This window comes from Leptidea sinapis, chromosome 15, assembly GCF_905404315.1.
Source record: "Leptidea sinapis chromosome 15, ilLepSina1.1, whole genome shotgun sequence".
NCBI classification, from domain to species: Eukaryota; Metazoa; Arthropoda; class Insecta; order Lepidoptera; family Pieridae; genus Leptidea; species Leptidea sinapis.
The window spans coordinates 12,450,287-12,463,797 of record NC_066279.1 but is presented as its reverse complement, the minus strand read 5'-3'; the positions used below and the strand labels follow the sequence as shown (position 1 = coordinate 12,463,797).

Genomic DNA, 13,511 nt, shown 5'->3' with positions numbered 1-13,511 from the left:
ACACAATCTAGACTCTCGTAGGTATAAATTTCAAGAAGACCTCTGAATTACGCTTCTGTTCTGCTCCTGATTTCTGTATTTATTAATATTGCGACCGCTAGATTAGTGTACTTCAGTTATTTTCACAGCATCATGACGTACGGTATTTTACTGTGGGCATGACCCCACTTGATACTTGATAAAAAGCTTCAGTGGGGTCCACATATTACCCATCTAGCAGATAGACTCAGCTCTGCGGCATATGCAGTTAGAAAGATTAGAGAGTACACGAATGTTGCGACCGCTAGATTAGTGTACTTTATTTATTTTCACAGCATCATGACGTACGGTATATTACTATGGGGTCATGTTGCTGACATTGATATAGTGTTTGCACTGCAAAAGAGAGCTGTTCGTGCTATATATCGGCTTGGTTATAGACAGTCTCTCAAAGAAAAAATTAAAGAAATAAATATTATGACTGTTCATTGTCAGTACATTTAGAAGATTTAATATACGTTCACAAAAATCGTCACCTTTTTGCTCTTAATAGTGATTTTCATTATAATAACACTAGAAATAAGGGATTGCTTGTTAATAATTCTAGTAAGCTTCATAAGATACATAATAGCGTTAAGGGTAAATGTATACACTTTTATAATAAAGTCCCAGCCACTGTTCAGGCATTATCTATAAATAAATTTAAATGTTTTATAAAAATGGCTCTATCGTAAATCCTATTACTCCACAACTGAATATCTAAGTGATCGGACAGCCTGGGACTAGATTATGATTATTTTATAGCGATAGAAATGACTGTACAATATTGTATATTTTTATTGAAGCGCAAAAAAAAATTCTGGGACAGTTTCTTGCGCTGCTTTTTTTTCTCTCAGAGCGCCATTTGTTTCCGAAGCGGTAGTAGTGTCTAGTATATTAGAAATGACATCAAAAAAAATTCTAAAGGAATCAATTTTGAGAAATAAATTTTCATAAAAGGCATTTATCCTTTTATGAAAATTTATTGAATTAGGCGTTACTTTGCGGAAATCCATAATTATACAAATGATTGAAGTTTTCTTTAGTGTTAATTCCGCCAATATTTGTTTTTAAAACAATTCGACACGTGTTTCGCTACGAGACTCAGTGAGTCTCGTGCCAGATTTTGGCGAGACAACACGTCCTGAGGATGCCTCGTGTAGAGGCGAAACACGTGTCGAATTGTTTTAAAAACAAATATTGGCGGAATTAACACTAAAGAAAACTTAAATCATTTGTATTTGCAAGAGCGTGAATTCAATGACTATTGACTTCGCGCTTTTTTTTTGGTTTCACAAATGAACCTTATATTGCGTAGTTAAGGTATAATTTTCATTACCAGATGTTTATTATTGATGACGATAGTTTTAAGTGTAAAGTTTGTATGAAATTATGTTAGGTTAACATTTATGGCTGTATCGATACTTTGCGCATGAGTGATTCATTGAATACTGTGTTTGAATAATAAATTAATATAGATTATTGAAACTTTACTTGTCATGGCGCGCTGGGAAAAACATTATGACACGTTCACACTGAGCGACTTTAGTTGTTCGGTTACGAATTGAATGGGAGCAACGAAAAAACCAAAAAACACAGTATCATGTATTTTTATTGGGTTTGATCATCGTAAATATCCCTAGACACAATATTTTATACAAAAGTTACAGTAAATAATATAAAATATTCAGAAAATATTCCAGCTAGCAATTAATAAAATCATAAGTGTGTCTCGCTAACCCTGAGATTGTCAACTGTCCATGAGATCGTCAACCGGTTATATCCAGTTTCACCGCGTACGCATTAGCATCCAGTGGACACTCACATATGGCCCGGATCATTGTAGTAGTGCACCTATTTCACGTGGTTGTATGAAGCTTAGTCTCTGTACCATTTTATTTACTAATGTGGTAGTGTTCCGGCTCGGAGGATGTGGGTGTCAGTGCTATATATTTTATATGTTGTTTAATTAACAAGCAAATGAGATTTAAACTTTAAATATCATAATAATGGGCAAGTTTTCAATTTATTTGAGCTATTAGTATTTAATGACAATATTGTCACTTGTATGAGTTTAAAAATGTATTTAATTTAAGTTTACTCTTAGCATGTCAATAAAAAGAAATGGAAATAACCAATGCAAAAGGGGCAACCAATAACAAAGTTCATTGCCGACTAATTCACACCAACTTGTGATTTTGCGAATAGGTACCTACATTAGAAAATTATAACTTCGTCATCATGGTAAAATACATATTTGTATAAAATGTTACACGAATGCTATATAAAAGTAATGTTAGATAATATTATGTTATTGTATTGTGTGATATTGAATTGAATTGTGTTTCACAAAATCCAAAATGGCCGCGAATATTGTGGTTTTATTTCTAGTGATTGTTATGTTATTGGATGTGAGTAGACATTATCAATATCTTTATTCGATAGTTTAAATGGCTTTACAATAATAATAAATTTGTTTAACGTTGAAAAAGTAGAAGAAGTAGACTTGGCCTCTTCCGAAAAGTTGTTACAAATAGCATTTCGACGCAGACACGCTGTGGTATTGTATATCGTGACGTCATAGTTCGTGACAACAAACAAATAAGTGGAAAGCATTGGTTGTTAAGGCCTGACTGACAAAAGGACTGACATTAAGGCCTGAATTGACTTTGAATACCGAAAATTCACTCATGTTATAACTGTTTTAACCGCCTTCAAGAAAAGAGGATTTTCCAATTCGTTGGTATTTTTTTTTAATGTTTGTTACCTCAAACTTTCGACTAGGTGAACCGATTTTGATAATTCTTTTTTTATTTGAAAGCTGTTCCTTCCCGTGTGATTCCATTGTAATTTGGTCCAGATCTGACAGTGGAATCCATGATAAAACCATAAAAGTCTTAAATTTGCTGTATACGTATAGCAAATTGGATGATAAATTTACGAAAAACTCAATATCGCGCCAACAGATTTCGATGATTCTTTTTTTATTGGAAAGGATATACTTCAAAGATAGTTTGGTGAGACTTTTGATAGGTTCTGATTACGGAATCCATGACAAAGTAACGGATCTCTTCAATTCTTAGGAGCAAATTAACGATACTCGACCGAATCTTTTTTATGCTATCCGGATATTTAAGTCATCTACCATAACATAGTTATGGTCAAGTAATTGTCGTAGTCGAATATGAGGAACTCCTTAACGACTTACAGTAACGGTGCGATCTGTCGAAATTAATATAGATGGCAGTCCTAAAACAAAATAAATATATATATTTATTTCGGTCTGACGGGCGCTGTAGCTAGTGAAATTACAGGGCAAATGAGACTTAACATCTTTTGACTCAAGGTGACGAGTGCAGGTGTAGTGCCGCTCAGAATTTTTGGGTTTTTCAAGAATTAAGCTGAACGTCCTGCTCGTCTCGTACCTTATTTTCATAAAAAAATACTATAAAACGTCGGATGGATCTGGTACATTTTTTCAAATGACATGTTGTAACTGAGAAATCATAAATTAACCTCTTAATATTCAATTTAAATCTAAACGTTCGGTTTATATTACTCCAAATAACATAATTTTATTTCCAATAATGCAGAAATGAACATTATATCGGTTGTCTTAATTTTATTAGTCACCAAATTATAATAATTAATATTTATTCCAATCCCTAATATTATTAAATACGATTCGTACGTCCTCGCCCTATAAGAAAAGTTACTGGCATGTATTAACGAGCTGAGAAATCGCAATCTCGAATGGAAATCTGAGTGTCGCAAGAGTTAGCTAAGAATTTCATGATTTCGGAGTGTCAGGCTGTCATATAACTACTCCAGCACCTGTCAACACTGTCTTAAACAATTATTACGGGGAAGCGTACCAGGAATACTGGCAGCATTTCCACGTTGGATAGCTAGGCTGATCCGTTGACCGAAATAGCTGCCAGCGCTTGGGTTTCCAGAAGCCTTATTGAGGCACGAAGACAGTATATTCATTTATACATTCTCCGCGCCTCTGGGCCCCATGGGCCAAGTGTCTCGACTCCAAACGACACAAAGATGTATGAATTGTGATGAATAGATGACAAAAGTGGAACTCCAGACATTAAGGTGGTGATATTTTGTACTGTCACGCGATGCCCGGCGGAATGTCTTTCTTTTTATCAAAAAAGGAGGACAAACTAGCGTACATGTCACCTGATGATAAGTGATCACCACCGCCACATTCTCTTGCATCATTAGGTAAATCACAGGACCGTTACCGGCCTTTAATGAAGGTGTATAATGTCGTATCGTCTCAGAAACAAGGGAGCTCAATCTACAGCTTGGTTGTGCGTGGAAGAAAGTTCTTTGAAGACCGCACTGTGAACGCCACATATCCAGAAGGTGGGCATGATATATTAATTTGTGGTGTGTCGTGCGAAGGTCTAATTCAGCGGCAGGAATCAGGTCAAACAGCTATTCAGAACACTCCCCGTGATAAATGCGGTAGAAGACACACAATGAAGCGACGTCTCTACGCAATCTTATAAACTTAATCATGAGAAGTTCTCACTTCTGTCGTGTAGTCATAATATGGATACACCGTTCTATTTATTAGGAGTATGTTAGCTTATTATATCTTCGTCTCTTTTAAGGTTATCAGCGCTCATTGGCTCCCAGGTTATGGATATGGGTATGGCCGACCTCGAGGATTATATGGCAGATATGGTGGATTTGGTGGGTTTGGTGGGTTTGGTTTCTACCCTCCTCCCCCACCGCTCTTCTTTCCGCCTCCCCCACCCCCATTTTTTGGTTAACATTGTCTTAGTGAAGCAACATGACTACCGTGCACTTGGCTAAGGACTAGACCAGAAACAAACAAGAGTGAGGCAAATTCGAAGAATTTGTTGATTTTGAGAAATTATATTATTTATACTCTAATCATATATGTATTTTGTATGTTATTGATATTCATTCAAAACAAAACAAAGCTTATTACTGTACTTACAATACTCAATATGATTTATCTTATCTTACTGACTTAATTTGATTTAATAAATAAAAATAAATTATTAAGGTTTGAAATGTAAAATTCATGTTAGTTGCTTTTCTCTTTCGAAACGGCTTGATCGATTATTATGAAATTTTATATGAATATTTACCATACCCATATACCTATAAATTGTAGTGTGCGCGGAAGCGGAAGTCACCGCCTGAGCTATGTGAGCGGCAGGGCGGGGGAGGTAGGCAAACGTCAAGCTCTTAGCTCACTCAGTCTGCCGTCAACCATATATATCGTGTGTGTCTTGTCAATCGCGCTTCCTCCGTCTCACCCCCCCAACATACCTCAGAAGGTGAATAGCGCTTCCGCGCGCACTATTTATATGGCGTATTCATAATTCATTTATACGGTCGTAATAATTTTTATAATTAATTTATAAGGCGATACAATGTTTGCCAGATCAGTGATTTATTATTTTAAGAGTCTTACACTGGGTCTAATGCATTATTAATTCAAATGTATTACTTTCCAAATTATTTTTTTAAGCAGCCTTAATACTGGCTGTATGCGGGCAATAAAATTTGTGTATATAATGTTCAGATGTTATGTTACATGTTAATAATCTTGTATTGATTTATATAAAATTCCATAAATTAAATATTGTCAGCTTTTATTTAGTCTGGGATACCTAAACGGTACATGAAATCTTAACTTAATGCTGCTAAATATATTATATTTAAACAAATTAAATTTGAAAGCAAAGTTGAACAAGGCACATAAGATTTATTATGCGTGCATGCCTGCAATGCAATGAAGTTAAAACGTATTAAACTGAAAAATATTTGAACCTGAATAGCTTTGGCATTGTTTGATCTCAACTTTACGGTTTTAAGCTTTTCTCATCAAGATCTTTTTACATGTAAAAGTCTTAATAAAGCTGTTGCACTCCGGGAGTGCAATTAACGTTAAACTTGAACTTAACATGCAACTGGAACATTTATTAATATTTTGGAATGTTTACGGAATAATTTCGCACGAAATGCTTTATTTATCAGTACAAAAACACTTGCATTTATGTGGTTAAGTACAAAATTCATTTATTGCGCTATCTACGCACGCAATAATATATACGCACAAAAATGACAATTTATATAAAATAAAAAAATTTACACTTCATCGTTTATTTGTCAACAAAAATCAACTTTCATCCATAATTTCAACGACTGTCTTACGAATTTTCGATCAGGTCAAGTGTCCTGACGCGAGTTTAACGTTTTAAACTGATCCCAAAAAAGTGCTCAACGCTGCTAAAGAAGATTTCACTTCAAAAATTATTCGGATTATCTGTTCGAAACGGGTTCTAAATTCAACATACGTAACCAAAACTGAATAAATGTTTTACATTGCTGCTTGTTGACTAAGAATATTTAAAACAACTGGTGTAAATGCAGGAACCGGGTCTTCTGCTTTCCGGATCACCCAATGTCCCATCTGAGCTACTATAGTCTTGTATATAGTGTCGAAATTTACCTTTGTATTCTAAAGTTATTGTAGCTGTTTCTCATTACAACGGATAAAACTACATTTTTTTAAATTGAAACCCCCGAAACCCCCTATATACTAAATTTTATGAAAATCGTTGGAGCCGATTCCGAGATTCCAATTATATATATATATATATATATATATATATATATATATATATATACAAGAATTGCTCATTAAAAGATATAAGATGTATAGAACGTCATTGATCAACGTAGGATTCTCAATAGGGTATGAAATAAAACAAAACGGCAGACATAATTTATGTAATATAACACATATATTTAAAATTACGACGCTACGCTTATCTATTAGTAAGAAGACTCATCCGTCTGTAGGCCAACAAACATTAAGAAGATATTAAATATCTTTAACAAGTCCGGCAGAAAAATAGATTTTAAAAGTCGCAATTACATCTTAAGCTATGAGACAAAAATCCGCAAAAATATGCATTAATTTTGCGTACTTTTAACACTTACACGTATAATTGATATGTATGGCATTAATATATGATATGTATCGTTCAAATTTATGTTAATTACTAATTAAAATTAATTTAAATATAACCTTATCTGTTAAATCTATATAAATGCCTCAGCCATTACCTTATTTAAATTTAAACGTTAAATCCTATAACACAACATTCATAAGTGAAGTTAAAATATTATTAATAATATGTACTACATCTATACATATATTTGAAAAGGAAAATATATCTTACTACAATAATTTTTAGGGTTTTTTTTTACTTCATTATAAATAAAATGTTTCTCGGTTAACCGTTTTTCGAAGCGTTATATCGATATGTTTTGTCACCGTTTCATAATATTATTCAGTTTTTAATGCAACATATTAATTCATTTATTTATGATATCGTTAAATGTGAACCGTGGAACACTATAAGGTTGCGATATTCATCTTCAAATTTAAAAAATGAATAATATTTTAAATTTTTGACTCAGAAATGATACGAACATAAAAGGCCATAAATTAATTTATGACATTTCTTCTTTAGAAATTCATTCTAAATGCATATTGATTTTATGTTGTATCATTTCTTAGTTGAATTGATATTATGAATAAATAGATTAAAAACCAAAACGAAGATATCTTTACCAAACATATAGAGAAAATTGGAATCGATGTTAAAGAATTCATTTCAAAGCGATGCATTAGATTGAATTATTCATAAATTAATGAAGTGTCACAACAAAGCAAAAATTTTATTTCAATTTATAGCTCATATTATATTACTCATAAATTAATGGAATAGTGAAAGAAGGGGAATTTTCGAAATATTTAAATGAATTTAATGCATTCTGAAGACGCCAATGCGTTTTTCTCCCGCAGTATGCTGGACCAGGTCTCGAATCTGGTCAATGGCAACGGGCCCAATGCATACGAGGGACTCTTTGAAGTATCCACAGCTCTGAAAATGTTAAGAAAATGTAGTTAATTGTTCATTTCAAAAGCTTTTTTTATGAAAATATGGGACGAGATGAGTAGGACGATCACCTAATGGTAATTTATACGCCCTGCCATTACAACGCAGTGCCGCTCAGGATTATTGAAAAACCCTAAAACTCTGAACGGCACTATAACTGACTGTCAACTTGAGACATAAGTTGTCAAGACTCATTTGCCCAGTAATTTCACTATCTACGGCGGCCTTCAGATCGAAACAGAAATGCTTACACATTACTGCTTCACGGCAGAAATAGGCGCCGTTGTGGTACCCATAATCTAGCATCCTGTGCAGCAGGTGCCTCCCACTGGTTGTCATAAAAAGCAAAGGTTGTAGTAAATTGACTAATGTGCCTATGAGCATACAAAGATAACATTATCAAGAATTTAATGGGATGCAACAGTATTTTTTTAATTCTGTGTAATTATCCAACAACTGATGTGATGCTAACTCACCTTCCTCGGTTTCTGGCGGTGACGACGTTGCATGACACAGCACAGGCCACGGCTGATATCGCATTCGCTGGATGTTGTGCAGTCCTCGTTATATTGCTTGCGGCCGGTCGAAGGTGGGCGACACACGTGCATCTCTCCTGCCAATGAATAAGGGTCTTAAATATCCATATTATTATTATTATTGAAGTGAAAACATATTTAGTACCGCTGAGCACTTTTCTTGGGATGAGTATAAAATTTTAAACTCGCGTCAGGGCACGTGACCTGAGCGAAAGTTCGTAGGACAGTAGTTGAAATTATGGATGAAAGTTGAGTTTTCTGAGTGAAAAAATTTTTTATGTAAAATAATTTGAATAGTTCTGGAGTGTTTGATTTTTTATGTTATTTAAATTGTCAGTTTTGTGTACGATAGCGTAATAAATGAATATTGTACTTAACCACATAAATGCTAGTATTTTTATACTGATAAATAAAGCAATTCAAGCGCCAATTTATTATACCCTAACTATTCTGAAATATTCAAAAATGCACAACGTTAATTTTCAAGTTTTCACTTCTGCCGCCACTCCCGGAGTCCAACTCGAATTTTTATTATATAATTTTTCTCAGCCTTTGGCTTTTTTGTCTGCATTTACGAGTTAAATCCACGTAAATTTATTCTTATTATAATTTTTATTACAATTAAATCTTATTTCCTACAATTACATGTATATTTTTTTTTATAATAAACAATATTATGAATAAGTATAAACATGTTTATTCTTTCTTCTTAAATTGAATTACAGCAAATTACAATTTTTCTTGAATTGACTATTATTTTTATCTAATATAAATTATACCTATATAATTAATATGTACCTGGAACTACTTCTTCGCAGACAAGTCCAGCCTCGCATTGGTTTTCACGGTTGCATATTTCGCCCATTTTTTGACCAGTAAACGGCGGGAGACATCTCCCACCTTCATCTGTAAACAAATGTTCCTTAAGTTCTTTAAAAAAAGAATTTAGGAAAGTATAATTCAGAATATAAATATTAGAATTATTAACTACATTCTTAGATCATCATTGAACCTATCACAGCTTTATAACTGCCACGCTTCGCTCATTAGTTAACTCTATCGTTCAGGTCTATTACGATCTATTATGACGCCCACGACGTAATACAGTGCCTTACTCCCTTGGTGTATAATATACTATTAATGAGCACTTTCCACTTCATTCAAAACAATTTTTTTAATAGTAAGGTGCGCAGAATATTTTTTTTTATTTCGAAGTTTCAGCTAATATTGGGTAATTTTCTTTTTTTTATGCCAATACGGGACGAGACGAGCAGGACGTTCAACTGATGGTAATTGAAACGCCCTGCCAATTACAATACAGTGCCGCTCAGGATTCTTGAAAACCCCAAAAACTCTGAGCGGCACTACAATTGCGGTTGTCACCTTGAGACATAAGATGTTAAGTCTCATTTGCCCAGTAATTTCACTAACTACGGCGCCCTTCAGACCCAAACACAGTAATGCTTACACATTACTGCTTCACGGTAGAAATAGGCGCCGTTGTGGTACCCATAATCTAGCCGACATCCTGTGCAAAGGAGCCTCCCACTCTCAAGCTATGAAGAAAAGTAGAGAATTTTAGTTGAAAGTTTGCTAGTAGCTGGCGAGTGCTGTTTTTATAATACCCATAGAGGCTAGACTATATTTCAAAGACATGAGCGTCATTATAAAAGTATGATATATGATGGTATTTATCCATTGCTTATTTATTTTGTAATGTGTTTCCTTTACTTGGAAAATATATAATACTAGACACAAAACTAGAAAGAAGCTCAAGTAAGTAAGTAATTGAAAATAAAATACTCTAGGCTGACAGGCCTGCCTTTGGTATTATTTCCAATGACAGAGTCGAGTTGGAACAGCAGTAACATAAATAACTAACAGTAGTTAGATAACATTACTGTGGCATCGCTCTTTCACAAGAGACTTGGATCACTCCAAGAGAGTATGATCCTATCAATAGATATATACGCGACTAATATATGATCTCATCTTTCATTAAAAAATCTAATTCTTTTAAAAATACTAACTAAAATATAAAATACAAATTCTTATTAGTTATATATATAAAAATCAATTGCTGTTCGTTAGTCTCGCTAAAACTCGAGAACGGCTGGGCCGATTTGGCTAATTTTGGTCTTGAATTATTTGTGGAAGTCCAGGGAAGGTTTACAAGGTTGAATAAATATGAAATGATTTGGCACTATAATTATTTTCATTTCCAATATTTGTTTTGTATGGACATATTTTCTATGAGAGAATTTATTGACGCACGGTTTGACAGTTCTGTTGAGAAACAATCTTATTATAACAAACGTGACAAACAACAGGGAGCATATTTTACGAAATAATTCTTAATGTTAAGAAGTATTATTATTATATTTATTACGTACAGAACAACGTCTGTCGGGTCAGCTAGTTATAAACATATGTATGTAGGTTAAATAATTGTAAAATTATGTAAATTTTAGTAAAATAATTAACTTCATTGTAATTTTTTGCAAGAAAATGCTTTTTATGTATATATCGATATATACAGCCTTGACCTGACCTACTGTGAAATAGACAACCACGCATCAAATCACAAATTCGATGTCACATTAACCCCGAGTGCGTCATTTCCCACCCACACCCACAATATAGATCCCCTATTTCACGTTCTTGTGAGACACTAAAATATCGTGAAGAACTTTAGTTAGTTATGAATGACAGGTAGCTTAAGACCCACTTATCAGAAAACGGGTTAATAATAATAATAATTAATAAACAAACTAAATGAACACTCCTAAAAAAGCAGTATACAAACTTTAATTACATCATCCACGTAAACAAAAATATTCATAAAATGAAAACTACCGGGCCAAACTATTTTTATGGGACCAAATGGCACACATTCGGCATCAAACTAAAGAAGAATCACGAAAATCGGATCATAAATTTCAGCGTAATCGGTGTACATACAAAAAAAAATATACCAATCGAATTGAGAACCACCTCCTATTCGAAGTTGGTTAAAAATACAATTTTTTATTTTTTATAGACATATTATGTATCTAGGTTAAGTCTAAGGCAGGGTTGCATCTTATTAGCTGTTATATAATGTGAAGTTATGGTTTAAATATTTATCGTTATCAGTAACGCTGACTTTAACATAGACTGCAGAATGTGTTGCACCGTCGTATTACTTGGCATAGTTAAAGTTAAAAAGTGAAATATCAAGTCAATATAGGTAGAATATTTAATTGAAACTTTTGACAGGTCGCTATTTATTTATTTAACATTCACAAAAGTTTAAACCGGCGGTTACGATTAAAAGTTAAAGTTATGACGTCATCAAATTATTGTCAAATGGTGCAACACAATTTTTTGTTTAACCGGTACCTTAACATGTTTGTTATTGCTAAAATTAGTTGATGCAACCCCAGCCTTAGTAAAATTATTTCAATTTCAGTACTACCGGTGGGAGGTTCCTTTGCACAGGATGCCGGCTAGATTACGAGTACCACAACGGCACCTATTTCTGCCGTGAAGTAGTAATGTGTAAGCATTATTGTGTTTCGGTCTGAAGGGCGGTGTAGCTAGTGAAATTACTGGACAAATGAGAATTAACATCTTATGTCTCAAGGAGACGAGCGCAATTGTACTGCCGCTCCGAATTTTTGGGTTTTTCTAGAACCCTGAGCGGCACTGCATTGTAATTGGCGGGCGTATAATTACCATCAGTAGAACGACCTGTTTTTCTCGTTCCTTATAGTCATAAAAAAAAAAAATCGTTAATTTCATTGTCATTCTTTGTAAGAAAATGCTTTTTATGTAGATATAATCAACCTTGACCTGACCTACTGTGAAATAGACAACCGCGCATCAAATCACAAATTCGATGTCAGATTAACCCCGAGTGCGTCATTGCCCACACCCAATAACATTACTTGATAAAATCGTCCCATCTGTCCGTTACGTTATGTATTTATTGAATTGGGCGTTGTATTGTGGAAAATATATATATATATATATATAATATATATATATATAATAACGATATTATTTAAATGATACAAATGAAAAATTTCATTCTAGAATTCGGCGAGTCAACAGCTCATTAGGATGCCTCGTGTTTAGGTGCACCACGTATTGAATTAGTGTCAGGCTTAGACAATATCATACATATAGTCCGACAACTACATGAGCGACCGTCTCACTGGGTGACAGACGGTGGCGGGGATAATAAGAAGTCAGCGGGGAGCGGGTTACGAAAGTCTCACGCGTTTCTCTTCCCTGACGGTCGCACATGAAGTCGTCGGACTATAGCGTATAGACGAACAAAGCATTCGATAGAGAAGAATTTCAGTAATACCAGTGGGAGGTTCCTTTGCACAGGATGCCGGCTAGATTACGAGTACCACAACGGCACCTATTTCTGCCGTGAAGTAGTTATGTGTAAGCATTATTGTGTTTCGGTAATAATATATCAATAGGAGATACAACAAAATAGTAAAGGATAAAAAGCGGTAAATTCTCTCTTGACTTTCAAACGTAGTATAATTTTGGCCATCTTATGTGCACTGAAATTACACTCGCTATATTATATTCACGAAATTTCGATAAGAATTTCGATATCGAATTCGTCTGATCACAGAATAAAAACTATTTCAATTTTTAGAAATGTTTATCATATAACCATTTCTTAATGATGACAAAAATACTTTACACATAACAAAAACCGACATACACATAGAATAATCAAAATAAATGATGATTGCTACCAAAGTAGCCCTAAGGAAATTTTTAAAATCGTTGAATTGCCAAAAGTAGTACCAACAATGCAAAATAACGTCTATCATTGACTTTCCATTACATTTACAATACTTCATATAAACTTCTGATTGTCAAACTTTTCACAGACACTGTTATTATTTCTTGTGATCGCGATAAACGGCGGGCACAGCAAATCTTTTGTTGTTAAAACTAAGAGGCTGTTTGTAATACGCGT

The 13,511-nt window shown here is 33.9% G+C and overlaps 1 protein-coding gene and 1 long non-coding RNA gene across 2 annotated transcripts in view; one reads left to right on the top strand and one right to left on the bottom strand.

The window, feature by feature from the left end:
• Window positions 1-2,297: 2,297 nt before the first annotated feature.
• On the top strand, window positions 2,298-5,654 carry LOC126968361 (uncharacterized). The gene is made up of 2 exons (XR_007730187.1): window positions 2,298-2,429; window positions 4,650-5,654. It is a non-coding gene; the product is annotated as an uncharacterized LOC126968361 (long non-coding RNA).
• A 1,138-nt stretch (window positions 5,655-6,792) lies between these two features.
• LOC126968353 (ITG-like peptide) overlaps window positions 6,793-13,511 on the bottom strand; it is a 28,058-nt gene continuing 21,339 nt past the window's right edge. Inside the window, exons 4-6 of the mRNA XM_050813338.1 lie at window positions 9,320-9,427; window positions 8,462-8,598; window positions 6,793-7,970 (exon numbers count right to left, since the gene is read on the bottom strand). Coding sequence (XP_050669295.1) covers window positions 7,851-7,970; window positions 8,462-8,598; window positions 9,320-9,427 — 365 coding nt within the window. The 3' untranslated portion in view covers window positions 6,793-7,850. The remainder of the gene's footprint in view (window positions 7,971-8,461; window positions 8,599-9,319; window positions 9,428-13,511) is intronic.